General features: G+C 41.7%; 2 protein-coding genes across 3 annotated transcripts in view; one reads left to right on the top strand and one right to left on the bottom strand.

Annotated features, from left to right (window-relative positions):
* LOC139457682 (protein sel-1 homolog 3-like) overlaps positions 1-5,625 on the top strand; it is a 36,528-nt gene extending 30,903 nt beyond the window's left edge. For both annotated transcript variants that reach the window (XM_071239038.1, XM_071239037.1), the window contains 5 exons: positions 1,683-1,773; positions 2,811-2,917; positions 3,389-3,516; positions 4,452-4,554; positions 5,069-5,625. In XM_071239038.1, the coding sequence (XP_071095139.1) occupies positions 1,683-1,773; positions 2,811-2,917; positions 3,389-3,516; positions 4,452-4,554; positions 5,069-5,167 (528 nt within the window). In that variant the 3' untranslated portion in view covers positions 5,168-5,625. The remainder of the gene's footprint in view (positions 1-1,682; positions 1,774-2,810; positions 2,918-3,388; positions 3,517-4,451; positions 4,555-5,068) is intronic.
* Positions 5,626-8,408: 2,783 nt separating this feature from the next.
* LOC139457681 (vacuolar protein sorting-associated protein 26C-like) lies at positions 8,409-25,021 on the bottom strand. Its single transcript, XM_071239036.1, has 9 exons — positions 24,961-25,021; positions 23,930-24,073; positions 19,750-19,899; positions 15,693-15,773; positions 15,344-15,418; positions 13,034-13,114; positions 11,593-11,689; positions 9,832-9,957; positions 8,409-8,794 (listed from the first exon to the last, which is right to left on the bottom strand). Exons 1-9 carry the CDS (start codon positions 25,012-25,014, stop codon positions 8,712-8,714), a joined length of 891 nt encoding a protein of 296 aa, XP_071095137.1. The 5' UTR covers positions 25,015-25,021; the 3' UTR covers positions 8,409-8,711.
* Positions 25,022-25,658: the final 637 nt, after the last annotated feature.

Genomic DNA, 25,658 nt, shown 5'->3' with positions numbered 1-25,658 from the left:
TGTACGGATTACTGGCAAAGTGGTGTTCCGTGGAAGGTAGAATTAAGCTAGAATACAAATAAACTTGCTTTCCCCGATTTGTTTTAGTAATGGGGCACCAGGAACTTTGTATCCGTGTGCTCTATAGTATAAGCATGTTCGAATCTTTGGTTTGCGTCTGCTGCCAAACAGATCATGAAACAACTTTATTCCTCAATCAAACTTTGCAAACGTATCAGGCTATTTACGACAGGAGCATTTCGTTTTCACAGAAATCTAAGACGGTATTTTCACAATTGTAAGCATTCAAGTATATCGGGTCATGGGTGAAGTTGTGTTTTTGTTGAGATTAGCAAAATACAGTCGCCCAAGGCCATACCTGCGTTGAGATGATTTTTTAGAGAGGGTTCCACCGGATTTTATAAGATTATATCGTCTTATTATTATTATATTAGTATCGAATTAACAGAATTTTTTTGGGTGGTGGTGGTGGGGAAGGGGGGGTTGGGCGGGCAATCAAAAGAAATAGTCAAGCCCATATTACGTATAGTACGAAAAGACTAATGTGCCCTTTGCAGACAGTGATTACATTTTGAGACAATTTCTTTAGACCCTCAAAACATTCGATTTCATGCTCGTGATATCAATCACTGGATTGTCTAGACCAGACTCGATTATTTACAAACCGCCGTCATATAGCTGGAATATTGCTGAGTGCGGCGTAAAACAACAAACCAGCCAACCTACATTCGATTTCATAAGATAAACACAAACATATTTATGACCAAATGATTCTTTCCAGCATATTCGGGTACACTTACACTTTATCTGCAAATCCCAGACCCTCCCAAGAGTATCTAATATAATGATTGACGTGAAACGTGTGTTACGATTTGTCGTTCGCAATACGTTGTGATGAGGCACTGCCCCACTCGACTCATGAAGATTATAATTAGGCTTTTCGAAATAGGCGACTAACGGGATCGGGTGGTCAGGCTCGCTGACTTGGTTGGTTCATGTCATCGTATCCCAATTGCGTGAATCGATGCTCATGATGTCAGTCATCGGATTGTCTGGTTCAGACTCGTTTATTTACAAACCACCGCCATAAAGCTGGGATATTGCTGAGCGCGTGTTAAACAAACAAACAAACAAACACTGCTTCACTCACTCTAGTGTAATCTCATTAAAATCAGATGTTAGTTCTCGCTATGCTAAACAAAGATCTGAGGACATCCCATTAAGGGTCACATCAGAACGACCTTTCATCCAACCAATCAGAGCGTCGCTTACCAGATCATGAAAGTGACAGTCGGAATGTGTTTTCTTATCATGCAACCACGAAATATTTAACACGGGGTATTCCGAACGACAGTTACAGGTTTTATTATTATATCCATACAATCTAGGCCATCTATAAGACATTCCAGAATGTTCTTCTTATCAGTTTTATTTTTTTTAATCGAGAAAACGTCAAAATATGTTTCGAAGCGTAGTCGCCAGTTTGAAGCTAGTGTCGTAAAGCTCGAGAAAGCTGTCTTCTGATTGGCTACTGTCGATTTCTTGTCAGTTATTTCATTGGTCGGTCAAAATTTGCGAAAGGTCGTTCTGACGTGATCCGTCATGGGATGTCTTAAGATCTTTGTTTAGCGGTAGCGAAAACCAAGATGTGATCTTAATGAGATTGGTGTTTGTGTTTCCAGGAAGGGCTTGTGAACCACATGGAGAAGGAATGTATGTGGAGACACTACAACCTGTCCCTACAGAGGGAACCCCAGCTCGTCGACTCCTACGGTGAGATGACGTTACAGACCAACGTCATTATGTTGTGGCCTTGATTGATCATCTAAGGCGTTTAAGGCGTTTATGTGTCTGACAATTATTAAAGCTTTGCGTATTTTTAAATTGTAGTGAGTGAGTGGGTTTGGTTTAACGTCGCTTTTAACATTATTCCAGTTACATCACGGCGTGTCAGCCTAATGTGGGAGGAAAGCCCGAAGTGATACAGGTCTCAGACGTTTACCACTTTTGTAAAAACCCACGAGCACGGGTACGGTGCTGACAAACCTAGAAACATAATGAAAATTGTAAGGACGGCTCGAAAAATATTCATCGCTCTGGTGTACTCTATGAAGCCTTGTTCTAAAAGCTTAAACTCGCTCTGGTAATTCAGTCACTTTGAACACTTTGAAAAATTTCTTGGATTTCAACATGACTCAAACAAAATAGAGCTCTACCAAGGTGTTAAACGTCGAAGACCGCTATGTTTAAAATACTGTTCGAAACGCGTTTGGAATCTTGAAGAATCGGGTAGAGAATAGGTCTTCAGCAATCCATGCTTGTCGTAAGAAGTGATCGGTAGTTCGGGCTGGCTGAAGATGCATGTTATAATCGTATCCCAATTGCGTAGATCGATGCTCATGATGTCAAACACTGGATTGTCTGGTCCAGAATCGATTATTTACAGACCGCCGTCGGAATATTGTGGCGTTAAACAACAAACTAACAAAAGCGGCGTTTAACCGAATACACAATCGATACATTAAGTTTAGCATTTTCAAAATTATCATTATGACATATATATGATTATTATAATAAGATAAGTACAATAAACTACGGTTTTAACGAACACGCTTATAACAAACTGACCGATATAACGAACTTATTTTTTAGTCCCGGCCATTTGTTGTATATATGCTGTATATATGCTTATAACGAACTACGGTTATAACGAACTAAAATAAGTGGTCCCTTTGAGTTCGTTATAACCGTAGTTTACTGTATGGCCTAGTTTCACCATACTATGACCTCAAGATGTTATATTTGTTCAGCTATGATCAAGATGGGGGATTACTACTGGTACGGATGCAGGGCGGAGAGAGATATCCCGAAGGCTTCCGCCTTCTATGCTAACTCAGCGTTAAAGGGAGACCCACATGTAAGTATGGCTTGGATTTTTCTCGCTTAAAGGATGTACGGACACTGGACAAAATGATTTGAATATTGCAATGTTAATTCTGTTAATTCTTTGCAATCGTTGTAATTATTTCCCATATATGATTTGTTTCCCTCAAGCATTTTCACATAACGTCAACGATTGCTCACTGGTATTATTTGCGTCAGCATTATTCGCAATCAAACAGTGTTCCAGTCATGACATATTCCCCGTATGCATTTTTCAATGTTGCATTATACCCGTGATGACACATACTGACGGCCAGAAGAAACTTTACCATAGTTTTAAATCACCATAGTTTAAAAATTAAACCACAACAGAAAGATTCATTGCAGCGTTAAACAAGTAACAAACAAACAATCTTTAGCCTCCTTTGGGATGCATATTTTAACTTTTTGGTCGTGGTACCAAGTTTGGAAACAAATAATGAACCAACCTTTTTATTGCCCGCAGGCGCTGTTCAACCTAGCGTTCATGGTGGAGGAGGGAGCACACATCCCCAACACGACGTGGGACATCCTCCGCGTCCCCCTGGCACATCGGGACAGCAACATCACCCTCCTCGTCTACCTGTATACCAGGTACAACATTGTTCCAGCTTGTTTCTGACCGCACGTGTGTTCTAGTGGGTCGAACGACTGTAAAGGTCGGTGATTCGATCCCGGCTGCGTCATACCGAAAGACGTCAGAAGATGGTACTTGTTGTTACCCTGTCTAACGCTCGGCATGAATTGGCTGAGACAAGGACTGGTCGGCTCGGAGTCTGTATACTGTGTCTGAGTGGGGTATTTATGTTCAACTGATGTATGGGTCTCAGTGGGCTAGCACTATAAAACCGACATTAGTCTGGACTAGTACAATGAGACACACACACACATGCGCACACACACACTTGACGCGACTTTAAACCCCTTTTCACTGTACACCTGATGAGGGTTTGAAGTATTTTTGACCCGTGAAGATCTGGGGTAGAATAGGTCTTCAGCAACCCATTCTTGCTGTAAAAGGCGACTATGATTGTCGTAAGAGGTGACTATCGGGATCGTGTGGTCAGGCTCGCTGACTTGGTTGAAGCATGTCATCGATCCCAATTACGTGAATCGATGCTCATGATAGCAATCTCTGGATTGTCTGGTCCAGACTCGATTATTTACAGTACAGACCGTCATGTAGTTCGAATATTGTTGAGTGCGGCGTTAAACAACAAACCGACCAACCCATTGTCATCATACATTATCGATTAGAGTGTCGATCAGGGTTTTACAGTGTTAAATTCAGCTTACTACATTTGTCCACATCTCAGTGCAGACAGAAACACGCTTGGTGCCACAATTCTGTGCAGAGTTGCGTCCCTTTGGTCTGTCAGAATCCTGTGCTAATGGTTTTGTATCACACATTCACCCGGATTATGATCCTTCATTGTTAAAATATGTCTTCGGCGTAATTATAATCCCCACTGCTTCGTTGAGTATTATATATTGAGGCAGTTGTTAAGAAGAATGGGTTGTGTTTGCAGGTGCAAGGAATCCCGGAAGACCGAGGCTTACCTCCCCTGCAGCCTCGCTCTGGCGAAGATACAGATGATAGACGTTTGGACACGATACCATATTTGGATGAAGGTAATCACCTCACTTATACACGTTTCATATCATTGCAAAGAAAACGGACACATATCAAATTATTCAAATTAATTTCAAATAAACAGGAAAAGGGCAATAGTTATTTACAGGAGATTTATAAAATTATGATTATTTGATAATCTAGCAAGTTTTAGAATGCTATGGTAAACCCTCCCAAAATGACAACACATATCTGCACAACCTGCTCGACCTGTGAAGATCCGGGTTAGAATAATTATTGGTCTTCAACAACCCATGCTTGTCATAAGTGGCGACTAACGGGATCGGGTGGTCAGGCTCGCTGACTTGGTTGATGCATGTCATCGTACCCAAATTGCATAGTTCGATGCTCATGATGTCAGTCACTGGGTTGTCTGGTCCAGATTCGGTGATTGACAAACCGCCGTCATATAGCTTGAATATTGCTGAGTGCGACGTTAAACAAACAAACAAACAAACAAAAGATAATTAAGGTGCTCAGTGAAATTGTGACTGTTGTATGTATCTTCCCCAGCTGTCAAGTATCGTTGGCGTGACGATGGTCGTCATGGTGACGTTGATGACGTTGTACCACCAGTTGCACATAAGGCCGCGGGCGGATCTGGTCATTTGAGCTCCATAATTATCAAACTGTGGACCTGTTTCAAAAAGTTGCCCGACTTGTTATTTTTAACGAATCATGTGTATTAGTTAATTTGTTTTTTAAAAAAACCCAAAAAACTGTTAAACTTCCCATATTGCGAAAAGTTTTTGTTGTTATTAGCGATTGTTGTATGACAGAATACATTCATAGTTGACGTTAACACAACTTCAAATGCCCTTATCAAAATAGGTATAGTGAGTGAGTGAGTTGGGTTTTACGCCTCTTCTAACAGTATTCCAGTTATATCGCGGTGTGTCAGCTTAATGTGGGAGGAAAGCCGGAAGTGATGCAGGTCTTTGACGTTTATCACTTCGGTGAAACACACGAGCTTTTGATAGGGAATTTTTGTTACCTTATCACGCAAAGATATGATACTCGTCAAGTGTATAATTAATTAGAATGACATAGCTGGTACTAATCCCTATCAAACGTTGTATACTTTGTTGTATACTTTGAAAGAAAACATAACGAAGAGACTATGCTCCATGATGAGGTGCGAACTTTCGGTCTGGGGAGAGTGAATGAGTGAGTGAGTTTTAACGCCGCTTTTAACAGTATTCCAGTTATATCACGGCGTGTCAGCTTAATGTGGGAGGGAAGCCGAAGTGATGCACGTGTCTCAGACGACTGGGCCACCCGTGCCACCATAATAATGTCTAAGGCGCCGCGATTCGCTGTGCAGAGTTGGTGTCCTGTGGGCACGCCAGAAACCTATGATTGTGGGTTCGAATCCCGATTCGCCCCGATTATGTTTCTAGGTTTGTCAGCACCATCTCCGTGCTCGTGGGTTTCACCTGAGTGATAAACGTCCAAGACCTTCATCACTTCGGGTTTTCCTCCCACATTAAACTGACACGCCGCGATATAACTGGAATATCGTTAAAAGCGGCGTGTAATCCAACTCACTCACTCACTCATTCTTCTGTCGACTCTGTTTGTGATATCATTTCTTTGCTTATTGTGTTAGTTTAGTGATATCGGCGCTATACCGATATCTTGCGTTGATGTCATCACGGTTTGTTATGTCCGACAGTGTTATGATTGTGCAAGAAAGAAATACTAACATGAATGTGTATATAGAAATTCTTTGCAGTGTGTTATAAATAAACAGTGCAATAATATAACATTGTTTTTGTTTTATTATGAGATTAGGTGAAATGGAGTTTAAAGTCGCATTAAAATGCTTTATGTCTAACGTACCTCCAAACTTCCATTAAGTCAATGGCCCGTTAACGTAGTTATGGTTTGTGAAACGACTGTTCTTTGAACAGTATTTCAATTATATCACGGCGTGTCGGTTTATTCACGCTGTGCTGTATAACGGTTCCTTAACCACGCCCTTGTTGTTACAAGCATGGGGATCGTGTCAAGGCCTGTCAAAGACATTTAAGCGACGGACCCGAAGCGATATTTCAAATAAGAATCTAACAAGGATAGACGTTTTCTTTTTTCTTTATTATTTAGTTTAATATGTACAAATTTCGCACAAAATTTCCACAGCAGCAGTTACGGAAAGAAACCAATTATATAATTTATATAATGGTATCAGAATATTGACATTGTGAATGTATGTTTTTTCTTTTACGTTTGCAATCCAACATAATTTGACACTGTCATGATAGTGCAGGGTGCTTATTTTGGTCACTCTGGAGATGAAGTTAGGCGGTCTGCAGGCGTTATCAATCGCCCTATTTCTTCTGGTGGAAGGCGACCTCTGGCGTTCAGCTGCATAACCAGAATTTCTGTTGCGTTTTTCTCATTTCTGATAATGTCTACATATGTTCATTTGTTTGTTTGTTGTTTAACCGCACTCAGCAATACTCCAGCTATATGATGGCGGTCTGTAAATAATCGAGTCTGAGCCAGACAATCCAGTGATTGATGTCATGAGCATCTATCTACCCAATTGGGATCGATGACATGCATCAACCAAGTCAGCGAGCCTGACCAACCGATCCCGTTAGTCGCCTCTTACGACAAGCATAGTCGCCTGTTACAGCAAGAGCGTCCACTAGCCTTTTCATCAAAGTCTTGTAGAAACTCATCTTCCTGAGGTTAGGGCGTTAACTGACTATAAAAGTCCAGTTTCCACTTTTGTAGTCAGTTAACTCCCTTGCCTCGGGAAGATGGTAGAAACGTGGCTGTGATAAAGGTTAGTGGACACGCTTGCCTCGGGAAGATGGTAGAAACTATGCTTTGATAAAGGCTAGTGGACACGCTTGCCTCGGAAAGATGGTAGAAACTATGCTTTGATAAAGGCTAGTGGACACGCTTGCCTTTGGAAGATGGTAGAAACTTGGCTTTGATAAAGGCTAGTGGACACGCTTGCCTCGGGAAGAGGGTAGAAACTTGGCTTTGATAAAGTCTAGTGGACACTCTTGCCTTGGGAAGGTGGTCGAAACTTGGCTTTGATAAAGGCTAGTGGACACGCTTGCCTCGGGCAGATGGTATAAAAACTTGGCTTTGATAAAGGTTAGTGGACACGTTTGCCTCGGGAAGATGGTAGAAACTATGCTTTGATAAAGGATAGTGGACACGCTTGCCTTTGGAAGATGGTAGAAACTTGACTTTGATAAAGGCTAGTGGACACGCTTGCCTCGGGAAGATGGTAGAAACTTGGCTTTGATAAAGGCTAGTGGACACGCTTGCCTCGGAAAAGATGGTAGAAACTTGGCTTTGATAAAGGCTAGTGGACACGCTTGCCTCGGGAAGATGGTAGAAACTTGGCTTTGATAAAGGCTAGTGGACACGCTTGCCTCGGGAAGATGGTAGAAACTTGGCTTTGATAAAGGCTAGTGGACACGCTTGCCTCGGAAAAGATGGTAGAAACTTGGCTTTGATAAATGTTAGTGGACACGTTTGCCTCGGGAAGGTGTATTACTTTCTGATTGGTCAACATGGTTTGATTGACAGGTGGAATCATCATGATTATATGCATCATAAAGTGATATTTTTCATCTTTGCCGCCTTGAGCAATATTCCAGCAATATCACACCAGGAGAGACCAGACATAGACTTCACACATTGTACCCATGTGGGGAATCAATCCCGGGTCTTCAGCATGACCAAGGCTTTAACCACTAGGCTACCCTATCCCTCCTCATCTTTGCCAAGCAATGATGAATATAACGTTCGAAGAAAACATACCTTTGAATTTTCTGTGACAAACGAAAGAGCATTTGTTTACATTCATTTATTTACATATCATAAGTGATGACATATATGTACAATATTGTATTTACAAATGTTCACATTCATTCAAACGAAGATGGCCAGCAGAATCTTCTGAGCACAACTAAGGTCCTGTTGCTTGAAACTATTCTTTCATCACTTTCACCGATTTAACAAAAATGACATTTCCAAATAATAGAAAAAATAACAGCACGAACAAGAACAACAAAAGATATTTAATAAATGTACCTATTTATACTTGCAATTCTGAGGAAATTAAAAGAAATAAGTACTGAAACACCATGGAAACAAATCGTTGACAAGGAGCATCTGCATGTTTTGTTTAGAAGCGTGTCAGTTTGATGGGGAAGTTCTCAGTCACGAGGTGGTCGTCATGGAACACCAGAACAATGTTGATCTCGAACTCTGAAACAAGAACACCCCAGTAAATAAATGATATTAAAGGCGCCACGATTCACTGTGCAGAGTTGCGTCCCTTGGGCACGCCAGAAACCTATTATTGTGGGTTCGAATCTTGGTTCGCTCCGATTATGTTTCTAGGTTTGTAAGTATCATACCCGTGCTCGTGGGTTTCACCGAAGTGGTAACATCTGAGACCTGCTTTACTTCGGGCTTTCCTCCCACATTAAGCTGACACGCCGTGATATAACTGGAATACTGTTAAAAGCGGCGTTAAACCCAACTCACTCACTCACTGTACATGTATGTTTCCATAAATTGAAAACAAATTTAGCCACACCCACTCATGGACTACTGTTTCATGAAGTCTTTGAATGGTATTTAGAAGTGATGCACATTAGGGAGGGAACTTCTTTATTCAATCCTTCATCGGGTGAATGAATCAGGTGCTAATTTAACTTTAAATTGTAGCAAAGTTAATTCCTAAAATTTTATTTTCCCCAAACCATAAACATATTACTAGTGATACTGCTTGACACATTTCCTTGCACATTTCATCAAAGTAACTAGTAGAAATCGTGTGGATCGCTGCTCATGATATCAATCACTGGATTGTCTGGTCCAGACACAATTACTTACAGACAGCCGTCATATAGCTGGAATATTGCTGAGTGCAGCATTAAACAACAAACACCAAACAAACAAACAAAAAAACATTCCTTGCTTTTATCACTTTTTGGTAGAATATTTTCTATGTCATTCCAAATCATTTGTCCCCTGAAAATCATGATTAGCTTCTTTCAATACTCCTGTTTCTCAAAAGCATTGACATGTGATAGGATAAAGGGAGAGAATCTAAAGTAATAAATACTGAATTACCTCCCTTAGACCACAGCTCTCTCTCTCTCTCTCTCTCTCTCTCTCTCACACACACACACACACACACACACACACACACACACACACACACACACACACACTGTGGGGTGACAGTCAATGCTAAACCTCCTGAGGCATCTCAATGAACAATAGGTAAGACTTACCAATTTTAAAGTTGCTTGTTGACAATGTCGGGCAGGTGAAGAGACGGGGGAAGATCATGAAGATGGGGATGTTCTGTCCGCGACACACATCCCCGTCAGCTATCTGGATGTTTTGTATCTCTGTGGCTGGAACAGAGAGTGAGTGAGTGAGTGAGTGAGTGAGCGTGAAAGTGAAAGTTTTGTCCTACAGCACTTTTAGCAATCTGTGTATCTCTGTGGCTGGAACAGTGAGTGAGTGAGTGAGAGAGAGGTTGTGTGAGTGAGTGAGTGAGTGAGTGAGTGAGCGTGAAAGTGAAAGTTTTGTCCTACAGCACTTTTAGCAATCTGTGTATCTCTGTGGCTGGAACAGTGAGTGAGTGAGTGAGTGAGTGAGTGAGTGAGTGAGTGAGTGAGTGAGCGTGAAAGTGAAAGTTTTGTCCTACAGCACTTTTAGCAATCTTACAGTAAAATCATTGTGAAGGACACCAGAAATGGGCTTCACACATTGTGCCTATGTGTATAATCAGACCCGGGTCTCCTATGTGACAAGCATTGCTTCAACCACCAACCTACCTCACCGCCCAACTACTGGAAGAGTGTATGTAGAATTGATACTTGGTCATAAGGGGACACTCAGTCCCTATTATAAATTACCAGTCCTTAAATAATGTTCAGATGTATAACTTTATTCTTGGAAAAAACAGAACTAGGCACTGTAGCTCATGATAATCAAGGTATCCTGATGTGTGAGTGTTTATGCTTGTTTGTTTGTTTGTTGCTTAACGCCGCACTCAGCATATTCCAGCTATATGACGGCGGTCGGTAAATAATCGAGTCTGAACTAGACAATCCAGTGATTGACATCATGAGCATCAATCTACGCAATTGGGATACGATGACATGCATTAATCAAGTCAGCACCCGATCCCGTTAGTCGGATCTTCACGGGTTGATTGCTTATGTAAACCAGGAAATTATTCTTAAAAGTTGTATACAAGCATAGGGTTTGTGTATTATATTGGCCACATTTAATTGTTTATAATCTGTTCGTTTCCCTGAATTTGCTGAAGGGATATGATGTATATTTTTTCTGCAGTAGACAAACACGTTTTTATTGCAAATGTAGGGATTGTGTATGGGCTGGTGACGTGCTTCATTCCTTCGCTTTATAGACGGGGTATATAAATAAGCATCGATTTTGAAGGCTTGTACAGGGGGGGTCGCCTTTTACGTGGGTTCTCTTTACAGATGGTAAGTGTGCATTATACACAAGTGTTTATTACATAAGTGCACCTAATACTTAAGCACATTATATGTAAGTGCTCGTCGTAAGTAGGTGCTATCATGTGTAAGTGTGCATTATACACAAGTGTTTATTACATAAGTGCACCTAATACTTAAGCACATTATATGTAAGCGCTCGCCGTAAGTAAATGCTATCATGTGTAAGTGTGCATTATACACAAGTGTTTATTACATAAGTGCACCCAATACTTAAGCACATTATATGTAAGCGCTCGTCGTAAGTAAATGCTATCATGTGTAAGTGTGCATTATACACAAGTGTTTATTACATAAGTGCACCTAATACTTAAGCACATTATATGTAAGTGCTTGTACGTAAGTGCTCATCATGTGTAAGTGTGCATTATACACAAGTGTTTATTACATAAGTGCACCTAATACTTAAGCTCATTATATGTAAGTGCCCGTCGTAAGTAGGTGCTATCATGTGTAAGTGTGCATAATACGTGAGTTATCACACACAAGGAGGTACAGTACCATCTTTAGCATAGCCCTCTGCGCAGCCACACGTCTCCACTCGGACCAGCTGGATCTCGATAGACTTGATCTGTGCATCACACTGATCCACCTGCAGCTGGACCACACAGAGAAGAGGCAAGCAAGTAACAACAACATCATCTTCAAATTTTGCTTTCTGAAAGTTCGCATGTTCTTAAATTCAGAGGTATTTTAACACTGTACTTACACTTACGAATGTTTCATATTCTATGACATCTGCTGTGGACTTGGGGATTATGGGCCTTTGAGCGGCGCTAGACAAATCCTTGTGAATATCGCCAGTGGACAGACAAATCGTCCAATAAATAAAGTTATCTTACAAAAAATATATAAATAAAAATTATAAAATAAAATTCAAATGGAACCCACAACGATGTTTAATTTCTGCCGAGTGTCAATCTTACGTAACAAAACATTGGAGACTTTAGTCAGATTCATTAATAATTTATTCTCTGGGGTCAGGGAGACAGACATTATCACTACCTAAAACATTATTCAATATGCATCTGTTTGTACAGGATAATTCTATAGTCCAGTATGCTGCTACAATACTGTAGGAGGTAAAAGTTGATCTAACGATAAAAAATAGCAACTGTTTAAGGACTGATGGCAATCATTAATATGACAAAATAGCAGTTTATAATAGTTACCATCAATGTCATCTCACTCAGCAATATTTCAGCTATATGAAGGCGGTCTGTAAATAATCGAGTCTGGACCAGACAATCCAGTGATTTATATCATGAGCATTGATCCACGCAATTGGGATACGATGACATGCATCAACTAAGTCAGCGAGCCTGACCACCCGATCCCTTTTGTCGCCCTTTACGGCAAGCATAGTCGCCTTTTAAAACAAGCCTGGGTTGCTGAAGACCTATTCTAACCCAGATCTTCACCAGTGGAGGATGTAAGTCAACTACAGTCTGAGTCAATAACTGAGTCACAAAGTGCCATAAACTTTCCTAATAAGGCCTAAACAAACAAAAGACAAACCACATGCTATATAATGCAGGAAATATAGTGTAATAAGCTTATCTATCCATCCATTTGTCATCAAGCGACAATTTGAAGCTTCAGAAAACTTCATCGTGATATAAGATAGTTTCAGATTTAAACTACAGCAAAGGGGGATAACTCTGTGTTAGCATATGGTGAGTATGGTTTTCCGCCACTTTTAGCAATATTCCAGCAATATCACGGTGGGGGACATCACAACTGGGCTTCACACATTGTACCCATGTGGGAAATCGAACCCGGGCCTTTGGTGTGACAAGCGAACGCTTGGCAATGGTGGAAAATCGACTTTTTTCTTGCCTCAGGAAAATTCTCAGATACTGGTAAGGAACTAAATGTATGTGTCAGTACCCAGTGTGGATTGTATCGCTGGCGTCTGGTGATAACACATGCAGCGACTCACCTCGCCTGTTAAAGGCTTTGTTATCTGCAGATTGGAAGAGCTGAGCTTTCCTTTAACTTTGAACCTTGGCACGTTTTGTTTCTGCAATGACAAGACATTGATTGATCAACAAGGGCTTTCAGCCAGTCACTTTTCTTTGGATTATTTAGAAACTTTTAACAAGGAGGCAGTTTATTTTTTTAATCGTTTTAAAAAACCTAGCTGCATCTATCTTATTAATGTTTCTCATGTCTTACTCACGACATGTTTATAGACTTAAAAAAAACCTTTTGTCTTTTAGCTCCCATATATTAGCTGTAGTTTTTAGATACTTATTTTGACCACCTACCCTGCTTCAAAGGTGTTCTGAAACACCTGGTAGTTATAAATAGAATCCTGCATACTACAGGGGATAGGTGTGTGAGTGAGTGAGTTGGGTTTAACGCCGCTTTTAACAGTATTCCAGTTATATCGCGGCGTGTCAGCTTAATGTGGGAGGAAAGCCCGAAGTGATGCAGGTATCAGACGTTTACCACTTCGGTGAAACCAACGAGCACGGGTATGGCGTTGACAAACCTAGAAACATAATAGGGGCGAACTGGGATTCGAACCCACAATCATAGGTTTCTGGCGTGCCCAAGTAACGCAACTCTGTACAGCGAATCGCGGCGCCTTAGACGACTGGGCTACCCGTGCCCCCCTAGAGGATAGGTGGCAGGGTAAGAATGTAGAAGTGCACCAATTAAGACCCAGTTACTACCAGGCTGCCCACTGGTGGTCAAGACGGGGAGATCACCTCCGTGGAGTGTCAGCGGACGATTACGGTAGCTGTTTAATCAGTTTTCTTTGGAATATCTTGTAACAAGGAAGCAGTTTATGTTTTCAATCAGACCAAGAACCAGCCGTTTTAAAAACCATAGCTGCATCTATTTTATAAGGTTTCTGAAGTCACCCACGTCATGTTGTAGACTTATAAACCTTTCATCTCTTAGTTCCCATATATTAGGTTTAGTTTTTAGATTCTTATTTTGACCACCTACCCAATGTTGCTTCAAAGGTGTTCTGAAACACCTGGTAGTTATAAATAGAACCCTGCATACTACAGGTGATAGGTGGGAGGGTAAGGATGTAGATGTTCACCAACAAGGGCAAAAGTGAGCGTGGCTCACTAATACCCCCGACCCCCCTAGTGTGTCAAGCAGTCCATCACGCTCAACTTGCACTGTGTGAGTTGTGTGATGGAAGTCACTCTGTTTCATTAGAAAATGGATTGGGTTAGGGTTTGAAAAATGGAAAAAAAATGGAAAAAAAATAAATCAATTTTTTCTTTTGACTGCACCCCTCCATGTGACACAGATTATGTGTACTAAGTTTGAGATGAATCCACTGAATAGTTTAAGAGAAATCGTGCGGACCAAATTTTCGGACCGACGGACACACGGATGGACGGGACCTTGGTATAACTATATACCCCCGACCTTTTTAGGTCTGGGGTATGATTAAGACCCATTTACTACTAGGCTGCCCACTGGTAGTCCAGACGAGGAGACCAGCTCCGTGGACCGTCAGCGGATGATTAGTGGTTCAATCTCTGGCCGGGTCATACCAGAAGACACTTAACTAAGTTTGTACAAGTTACTCTGCATGGTATCAAGGGGATAAGAAAAGGACTGGATTGGAGTCAGCATTGTGGATCTGCGAGGGTATGGTGTCTTAGTGGGCTAGCTGTATAAAAATGACATACGTCTGGACTTGTACAAGCAGACAGCCAGACACACAGACAGTGCACGCATGTTGTGACATAAGAGCAATAACCATGAATGAGGTGAGGTGAGGTGAGGTGAAATGGGGTTTAACGTTGCATCCAAGATTATTGCCCTTATATACTTGTGCATGCACGTGAGTGTGTGTGGCTGCTTGTACTAGTCCCACTGAGATACCATGCTGCAGTTTTACATGAATACCCCACTCAGACACAGTATACTGACTCCCAGCCGACTAGTCCTTGTTTTAGCCCCATAATGCCGAGCGCCAGGGAGGGTAACAAGAAGTACCATCTTTTGAGGTCTTTTGTTATGACGTTGCTGGGAAACAACCCCGAACCAGAAGGCAGTCACCTTGAATGAGCAAACAAACAACATCTTGTCTCACGACACAGTGGGCATAGAGGCTACACAGTCCCCTATCTATCTTCCTACAATTGTTGAGCAAGCTTTTTGGATATTTTTTATAATTACATCTTGGGGATAGTCGTGACTAAACAAGCATTTTTGTGGACAAAAAGTAAGAACAAATTGGGTTGGAGGATGAGGATGCAACCATGGTAATTACCTCCTTTATGTTCGACAATGTTTCTGGAGTTATCGTGAAGTTGACAGGTTTGGGCTTGGACTTCTCTTCTTGTTCCTGAAACAAACAGATCAGGAGTGTTTGTTTGTTTGTTTGTTTGTTTGACGCCGCACTCAGCAATATTCCAGCTATATGACGGCAGTCTGTAAATAATCAAGTCTGAACCAGACAATCCAGTGATATACATCATGAGCATCAATCCACGCAACTGCATCAACCAAATCAGCGAGCCTGACCACCTGATCCCATCTCTTGCAACAAGCATAGTCTCCTTTTAAGGCAAGCATGGGTTGCTGAAGACTTATACCTCCCCCGATATTGTCGTATATACCTTATACTCCAGGATGAACTCTGTCTGCTTCTGTAGGTCCTTGTTGAGCAGTGACCTCTTCATGTCCACCTTCACACAGTACTGTAATGGGAGAAACTAAGATCAATAAAGGCTTAGAGGTAGCGTTCATAATAAAGTGCCCAGGGCAAGTTCAGTTGGTTTTCAGAGATTGTGCGGTAGTGGACAAAGTTAGTTCAAACACAATCTCATTAAAATCAGATTTTAGTTCTTGCTACCGCTAAACAAAGATCTGAGGACATGCCATTATGGGTCACGTCAGAGCGACCTTTCACGAATTTTGACCGACCAATGAAATGACTGACAAGAAATCGACATAGGCCAATCAGAAGGCAGCTTTCTCGAGCTTTACGACACTAGTTTCCAACTGGCGACTACGCTTTGAAACATATTTTGACGTATTCTCAATTAAAAAATCTAAACTGATAAGAAGAACATTCTGGAATGGCTTATAGATGGCCTAGATTGTATGGATATAATCATAAAACCTGTAACTGTCGTTCGGAATACCCCGTGTTAAATATGTCGTGGTTGCATGATTAGAAAACACATTCCGACTGTCACTTTCATGATCTGGTAAGCGACACTCTGATTGGTTGGATGAAAGGTCGTTCTGACGTGACCCGTAATGGGATGTCCTCAGATCTTTGTTTTGCGATAGCGAAAACTAAAATCAGATTTTAATGAGATTGGTTCAAACACTGACTAAACTAAAAAAAAATCAAAAATAATTACAATGCAATTATAGACCTCATCTTTGCCAGTGTTTTCTGTAATATACACAAGACAACACAGACTGTCAAATAACTTTTTGGTCTGAGCAACATGAGCAAGGGCACTTATGAATATCATTTTCAAGTTTGGTCTAGAATTTGAGAAGGGGTCTCATTGGAGCAGGTTGTTATTATAGCAAGTACAGTACTTGGGTGGAAATGACCCCGGTACCACCTCTGACACTCATCCTCAGCTATCCAAGGTTTAATATTTTCTATAAACTTAAATACCCTAGACCCAGTATTCTGTCACTTGCAGAACTTGTTGTGACAGATGAATTTCAAGATATACTATTGTTTAACTTGCACCAGGTTGATGATGACATGAAAACCAAGTTGCACCAAACAAAACCAGGTTGCACCAAACAAAACCAAGTTGCACCAAACAAAACAAAGTCGCACCAAACAAAACCAAGTTGCACCAAACAAAACTAGGTTGCATCAAACAAAACCAGGTTGCACCAAACAAAACCAAGTTGCACCAAACAAAACCAGGTTGCACCAAACAAAACCAGGTTGCACCAAACAAAACCAGGTTGCACCAAACAAAACCAAGGTGCACCAAACAAAACAAGGTTGCACCCTTAAATTTATCAAAGTTGAAACATAGGCTGGTCTGCTGCCAGTGTCACATAAATTAATGACACATTGCTGAAAAACATAATAGGAATGTGCACATCTCGAAGTACCCACAGTTTGATGACCCAAGAAAGCATGACAAATTACACATAACTCAGGGATTAGTGATTTAGTATGGTAAATACACTTGAGAAATATTGAGTGTGATCAAAGAACGATTTTGTTTGGACACAATAATGAATATCTTTTACATAAATATTAGGTTGCATATTCCAATAATTGGGTGTGATGGTGCATGTTTTAAATAGCTAAATCGAGCCCTGTATTATTGCTTTCAGAAAATGGTCTCATTATCCATGTGAACATTTTCTATTTGCAATTGAGGAGGGAGTTTATATATTATACCTCAGCATGGTACGTCTCATACAGGGTTTTCCCCGCCTTGGCTCGGAGCGGTACCTCAAACAACTCCAACCAATGGAAACCTCACCTGTATGTTGACAAAGACTCCATGATACGTCTCATACTGGGTTTTCCCCGCCTTGGCTCGGAGCGGTACCTAAAAATACTCCATCTAACGGAAACCTCACCTGTATGTTGACAAAGACTCCATGGTACGTCTCATACAGGGTTTTCCCCGCCTTGGCTCGGAGCGGTACCTCAAACTACTCCAACTAACGGAAACCTCACCTGTATGTTGACAAAGACTCCATGATACGTCTCATACAGGGTTTTCCCCGCCTTGGCTCGGAGCAGTACCTGAAACTACTCCATCTAACGGAAACCTCACCTGTACGTTTACAAAGACTCCATGCTACGTCTCATACAGGGTTTTCCCCGCCCTGGCTCGGAGCAGTACCTGAAACTACTCCAACTAATGGAAACCTCACCTGTACGTTTACAAAGACTCCATGCTACGTCTCATACAGGGTTTTCCCCGCCTTGGCTCGGAGCAGTACCTCAAACAACTCTAACTAATGGAAACCTCACCTGTATGTTGACAAAGACTCCATGATACGTCTCATACAGGGTTTTCCCCGCCTTGGCTCGGAGCAGTACCTGAAACTACTCCAACTAATGGAAACCTCACCTGTACGTTTACAAAGACTCCATGCTACGTCTCATACAGGGTTTTCCCCGCCTTGGCTCGGAGCAGTACCTCAAACAACTCTAACTAATGGAAACCTCACCTGTATGTTGACAAAGACTCCATGATACGTCTCATACAGGGTTTTCCCCGCCTTGGCTCGGAGCAGTACCTGAAACTACTCCAACTAATGGAAACCTCACCTGTACGTTTACAAAGACTCCATGATACGTCTCATACAGGGTTTTTCCCGCCTTGGCTCGGAGCGGTACCTCCAACTACTCCAACTAACGGAAACCTCACCTGTATGTTGACAAAGACTCCATGATACGTCTCATACAGGGTTTTCCCCGCCTTGGCTCGGAGTAGTACCTCAAACTACTCCATCTAACGGAAACCTCACCTGTATGTTGACAAACACTCCACGGTACGTCTAATACAGGGTTTTCCCCGCCTTGGCTCGGAGCGGTACCTAAAAATACTCCATCTAACGGAAACTTCACCTGTATGTTGACAAAGACTCCATGGTACGTCTCATACAGGGTTTTCCCCGCCTTGGCTCGGAGCGGTACCTCAAACTACTCCAACTAACGGAAACCTCACCTGTATGTTGACAAAGACTCCATGATACGTCTCATACAGGGTTTTCCCCGCCTTGGCTCGGAGCAGTACCTGAAACTACTCCAACTAATGGAAACCTCACCTGTACGTTTACAAAGACTCCATGCTACGTCTCATACAGGGTTTTCCCCGCCTTGGCTCGGAGCAGTACCTCAAACAACTCTAACTAATGGAAACCTCACCTGTATGTTGACAAAGACTCCATGATACGTCTCATACAGGGTTTTCCCCGCCTTGGCTCGGAGCAGTACCTGAAACTACTCCAACTAATGGAAACCTCACCTGTACGTTTACAAAGACTCCATGATACGTCTCATACAGGGTTTTTCCCGCCTTGGCTCGGAGCGGTACCTCAAACTACTCCAACTAACGGAAACCTCACCTGTATGTTGACAAAGACTCCATGATACGTCTCATACAGGGTTTTCCCCGCCTTGGCTCGGAGTAGTACCTCAAACTACTCCATCTAACGGAAACCTCACCTGTATGTTGACAAACACTCCACGGTACGTCTAATACAGGGTTTTCTCCGCCTTGGCTCGGAGCGGTACCTAAAAATACTCCATCTAACGGAAACCTCACCTGTATGTTGACAAAGACTCCATGGTACGTCTCATACAGGGTTTTCCCCGCCTTGGCTCGGAGCGGTACCTCAAACTACTCCAACTAACGGAAACCTCACCTGTATGTTGACAAAGACTCCATGATACGTCTCATACAGGGTTTTCCCCGCCTTGGCTCGGAGCAGTACCTGAAACTACTCCAACTAATGGAAACCTCACCTGTACGTTTACAAAGACTCCATGCTACGTCTCATACAGGGTTTTCCCCGCCTTGGCTCGGAGCAGTACCTCAAACAACTCTAACTAATGGAAAAACCTGTATGTTGACAAAGACTCCATGATACGTCTCATACAGGGTTTTCCCCGCCTTGGCTCGGAGCAGTACCTGAAACTACTCCAACTAATGGAAACCTCACCTGTACGTTTACAAAGACTCCATGATACGTCTCATACAGGGTTTTCCCCGCCTTGGCCCGGAGCGGTACCTCGAAGGGGATCTCAGTCTTCCCTGATGGTAACTTGCCTGGCTTGGCGACCTCGAGGTTGTAGTTGATCAACTGCATAGGCTGGAATATTAATGTGATAAAATAATCACAGGTTTCATAAATGTACTGATCTTGGGATTCCGGGGTGATCAGGGGGTCGGGTGGTTAGGGGGTCAGGTGGTCTGGTGGTCTGGTGGTCAAGGGGTCAGGTGGTCAGGGGGTCAGGTGGTCAGGTGGTCAAGGGGTCAGGTGGTCAGGAGGTCAGGGGGTCAGGTGGTCAAGGGGTCAGGTGGTCAGGGGGTCTGGTGGTCACGTGGTCTGGGGGTCAGATGGTCAGGGGGTCAGATGGTCTGGTGGTCAGGTTGTCAGGGAGTCAGGTTTGGTGACTTGGTTGATAGCATGTCATCATACCCACAGATACTAGTGTCGTTGTTTAGTAGTTGTGGGAAGATGCATCGTTGGATCATGATCTGTGTCTTCCTGACACAAGTATCGATCACAGTTACACACTAAATTTGTTTGGTTGTTTGTTGTTTAACGCCGCACTCAGCAATATTACAGCTATGCTGACAGCGGTCTTTAAATAATCAAGTCTGTACCAGACAATCCAGTGACTGTCATCATGAGCATGACCACACAATTGGGATCGATGACATGCATCTACCAAGTCAGCAAGCCTGACCACCCGATCCTTAGTCTTACAGACCCTGATACAAACATAACAAATACTGCCCATGCAAGTCTATAATGTTTGGCAAGTCTAGATTTATGCAGTATCAGGAATGAAGAGAGTCTCTGGGCTCTGAAATTTGTCTTAAGTAATTAAACAACTATTTTTTTCTGTACGATATGTTCATTTCAGAGACTAGATGTTAGTCTAGCCTGATCCTGTCAGTTGCCTCCAAAGACAAGCATAGTTGCCTTTCACAGCAAGCATGTGTTGCTGAAGACCTATTTTAACCTTGGTCTTCACCGGTGGAGTGAGTGAGTGAGTTGGGTTTAACGCCGCTTTTAACAGTATTCCAGTTATATCACAGCATGTCAGCTTAATGTGGGAGGAAAGCCTGAAGTGATGCAGGTCTCAGACGTTTACCACTTTGGTGAAACCCATGAGCACGGGTAAGGTGCTGACAAACCTAGAATCATATTCGGGGCGAATCGGGATTTGAACCCACAATCATAGGTTTCTGGCGTGCCCAAGGGACGCAACTCTGCACAGCGAATTGCAGCGCCTTAGACGACCGGGCCACCCGTTCCCCGGTGGAGGATGTATTAGCCAAATGATGATTGTGAAAATGTGATTGATTACTGAAGTGAACAAGTTTGAATCCACTTGCCCGACCATCGCTCAAAGCCTCATTTTCAATAGACCTTAGTAAAATTGATAATCATATTGACTTTTGTCGGCTGAGCTTACAAGACCAAACAGAATGTTACTACACCTGTGTATTTGTTGTGATTCCCCTTCTGTGTGGAGAACTACCTAATTCACATCACGTAATTAACACTGAGCCTAGACAACCTAATATTTGAGATTACTGAGCCACAACGAATCACCGGAACAGTCCAAGTTGCCAAGAAGGGGTGTCTTTGTTGTGGTAAGGAATTTACTCCACCCTTGAGGGTTGAGCCCAAATCCTGTTGTTCCCCTGGATCAAGTCGACATTGATCACAATCACTGTGTGAGCTTGTTGTTCTGTTTAAAATCACCTATTATTCCAAACTACCAACAAAACCGAACAGTCAACTATCCTATACGAAGACCACTTAATTCTACAGGGATTTATCTGGGATTCTAAACAGAGAGCCCCTGGCAGACAAACTGGGAAAAATCGTAAATTTTGTTCAAAACTGGGATTTTTTACAAGTTCTCATTTTCTTAAATTTAGAGATATTTTAACATTGTATTTTGAGAATGCAATGCAATAATATAAAACCAAGTATTAAAACCTATTCCATTTAAATGGTCCTGTTATAAGTGAAATACAGGCTATCTCTACAAAGCCACAATACCCGTGAAGACCTGGGTTAGAATAGGTCTTCAGCAACCCATGCTTGCCGTAAAAGGCGACGACGCTTGTCGTAAACGGGATCGGGTGGTCAGGCTTGCTGACTTGGTTGAGGCATGTCATCGTATCCCAATTGCGTGGATCGATGCTCATGATATTAATCACTGGATTGGCGTAAGACTTGATGGAAGAGGCAACTAATGGGATTGGGTGGTCAGCTCGCTGACTTGGTTGATGCATCACTGGATTGTCTGGTCCAGACTTGATTATTTACAGACCGCTGTCATACAGCTGGAATATTGCACTCAACAAATAAACAAACAAAGACACAAAAGTTGCTACTAGCTACATACTTCTCAAAAGAACACCCGATTCTTTCACTGACTACAGTTGATCTGTCATGTCATTTTCTTTACCTTGTTTTGAGAAGAATATTATGTAAACATGCATTAGGAAATTTTGAATTCTAATTTTAAACCATGAATCATCAGAGACTGTCTGACCAAGGGTCAGTTTTGAAAAGTTGCACACCCAATGATCGGGCTTATATTGTATGCCCCTTAAGCATTGTACTCATAATTCAATAAAAGGTAAATTAACTGTTAAGCGTAAACACAGATTGATGAATAAAATTTCAATAAGTTAAAGTTATTAAGTTGACAATACTGACATTAATTACCCTCTTGTTACTTTTGTTGGTTAGCTTAGAAAATTCTGGACAGGCAACATTTTATCTCGTCTGATAACTTTGAAAAGCTGCCAGTCCGGTTGTCTGACTGATTTTTTTAATTCCTATGATAAAACATGAATCATGTATCCATCAACAGATGTAAATTTCCAATGCATCAATACATCAGTGAGTCGTGACAACCATCATATGTGGAAAACGAGAGTACAGTAAAGTATGGTTATAACGAACTCAAAGGACCACTAATTTTAGTGCATTATAACTGAAGTTTGTTATGTTGGTTGGTAGGTTTGTTGTGTAACGCCGCACTCTGCAATATTCCAGCTATATGACGGCGGTCTGTAAATAATCGAGTCTGGACCAGAAAATCTAGTGATTAATATCATGAGCATCGAACCATGCAAATGGGATCTATGACATGTATCACCCAAGTCAGCGAGCCTGACGACCCGATCCCGTTAGTGGCCTTTTACGACAAGCATAGTGGCCTTTTACGACAAGCTTAGTCATCTTTTACGACAAGCATAGTCGCCTTTTACAACAAGCATAGTTGCCTTTTACGACAAGCATAGTCGTTTGTTATGAGCACATATACAACATATATACAGCAAATGGAAGGGACCCCCCCAAAATATTTTGTTTTATCCGTCATGTAATAAGCTTGTTCGTTATAAACATAGATTACTGTATTAACTTCATCTAGCCAAGAGCTGCGATGGTGCCTGACAGTCAAGTTATGACCTACTGACCTCTTTTACACTTCGCCACTTCTGGTTTGAATTCAAGGCTTGGAGTACAAAAGCTTAAGGTGGCTGGACAGCACATGGCAAACATCACAATGTCAAAGGCACGTGTCAAAGGCACGCAAGCGGGACAATGTTCGACAAACTGTGACATTTTGGCTATCGATATACTATCATGGCAACATTTATCATAATTATCACAATTATGCAACTGCTCACATTTGTATCATTGCCATTATGTCTCCTTATTGAAATAATTTAGTAAGTGAGCGTTCTGTTGTGATTTCAAATTTTGACGTCCATGACCACCTGATAAATCCCAGTGTAGTATGCATAATTGTGATAATTATGATAAATGTTGCCATGATAGTACCGCGATACCCCGAGGTTGCAGGCTACTAGCTGAACACGGACTCACCACTTTTAAGTGAGTGAGTGAGTGAGTATGGTTTTACGCCGCTTTTAGCAATATTCCCGCAATATCAAGGCGGGGGACACCAGAAATGGGCTTCACACATTGTACCCATGTCGGGAATCGAACCCGGGTCTTCGGCGTGACGAGCGAACGCTTTAACCACTAGGCTACCCGACCGCCCTCTGGCATAAGTAGGTGGTGTAGGGTCAAGTCTTGACTGCTGGGCTTGTCGCAGCTAGTGTCTGAAATTGCCTACCTTGAGAGAGTTGTAGAAGGCTTCAAAGACTCCAACACTCTTGGCACTGAGTTGTAGATTAACAACACCATCTACGGCAAGCGTGATGCCCTGGTGCTGCAGCTCTCCACGACTCTGCACCACCACCGTGCCGGACACGACATCCTTGGAGAATCAATGAAGCAGCCATAGAATATGTTCATCAATATTTTCATCCAAGGGCTATAAGCATAACCTATCCCACCCTAACACAACTAACCCTAAAGACCATAGAGGCAAGCAAGAAGGGTGCAGCATTACTAAAGAAGTTTTCTTGATATATATCTACTTTTAAAGTTGCTATTTGATGGATAACAAACAGATTCTGATAATTGCATCAAATCAACAAGTTCAAGTGATTTCACATTCGTTCATTATTTAGGAAGCTGAATGACTGTTTTAAAAATACATTAAAACTTGTTATGAAACATGGTAATGATACTGAAAATGTCTTGTCAAAAGTTGATAACTAAATCATGAAAATGTTTGTCTGAAGCTACCCAAATTCTCCCTGGACAGTTAGAATAAATCCGTATTATTGCAGGGGTAGAAACAAACAGTTTTAGTCCTCTAGTCCTTATAATGATAACATATAGCAAAACCTTTAAAATGGCACATTTCTACCAGTCCTTATGATACCTTATCTATTGGCCAGTTTGGCTGGGACTACAGGACTAGTGCCAATTTCTTATGTCTGAAGCCAGCCAAATTCTCCCTGAACACTTAGAATAAATCAGCATTAATGTCTGTTCCGTCACAGTAGAGTAACTGTATATTGGTTTGCTAAAAGGCATGTCGATATAACGTGAACATAGAATCTGGTTGATATACCAGATCGTGAAACGAAAAGGGGAGGGGCAATCATGTGATCGAAAACAGAACATCTAAAACTCTAGCTTGTAAATACTGCAAAACTAACCATTAGATTTATAGGTTCATTGCTTTATTCACTGACGAGAGAACATGTTCTTTGCAAGATGGCAAATATATTCACAAATGAATCACACACTTACCCCTTCCTTATAAACCTTATTCACTTTCTTCAGGCGAATGTCGATCGTCGCCATCTTGGATTGTCATGTGACACAAGTTAGCCGCATACAACATGTAAGATACAATAAAACTCTCATACGTCTTTGGCTCATCCAACAGATAAAGTTATTTCACGAATGAAATATCATTAAGATTTATTATGTTTTTATTTATATCAAAACAATCCAAAATAAAATCAACTGCTAATAAATCAGTGTTGTAATCGTACATATTTGTAAGTTTTTTAATAACACCGTTCCAGTGCAGTAAGTTAGTAAAACCTTCATGAAGTATTACATTATTTAATTGTCATCATTTGATAAAATGAAATAAACTATCCCAAATTATATGAAAAGCAGAGCTCAAAGAAAAGAAAAGAATCAGGGGGAGGTTAACGGAACAGCCGTTGTCAACCAAGGCGTTGCTAGGAACACTTTTGAGCGGGTGCCCGGTTTTGTGTTTTGACGGGCCATTGAGAGAACATGTCTGTAAGGACTTTGTTGACAGAAAATGTGTCGAGATTTATATACCTTTGAGATTTTAACAATTCGCAGTTGATTGTTAGAGTAGAAGAATATAAATTGAAAGCCAGTTGGATCTAAGACACGCAGCATCGATTGCTTTCGACTCTGCAATATCCTGCAACATAAAAGCTAAAACGTGACTGTTTTATCAACGA

Source organism: Haliotis cracherodii, unplaced genomic scaffold, assembly GCF_022045235.1.
Source record: "Haliotis cracherodii isolate W230 unplaced genomic scaffold, xgHalCrac1.p SCAF_12, whole genome shotgun sequence".
NCBI lineage: Eukaryota > Metazoa > Mollusca > Gastropoda > Lepetellida > Haliotidae > Haliotis > Haliotis cracherodii.
Note: the sequence above shows the minus strand (reverse complement) of the source record. Positions and strands in the feature narration are given on the sequence as shown.

Excerpts from the sequence above, each read along its gene's own strand:
- LOC139457681 (XM_071239036.1), bottom strand. The coding sequence starts at position 25,014 with ATGGCGACGATCGACATTCGCCTGAAGAAAGTGAATAAGGTTTATAAG. Across the intron at positions 24,074-24,960 it reads ATAAGGTTTATAAGGAAGGG|GATGTCGTGTCCGGCACGGT; the intron begins GTAAGTGTGTGA and ends TGATTCTCCAAG. Across the intron at positions 15,419-15,692 it reads AGTTCATCCTGGAGTATAAG|GAACAAGAAGAGAAGTCCAA; the intron begins GTATATACGACA and ends TGTTTGTTTCAG.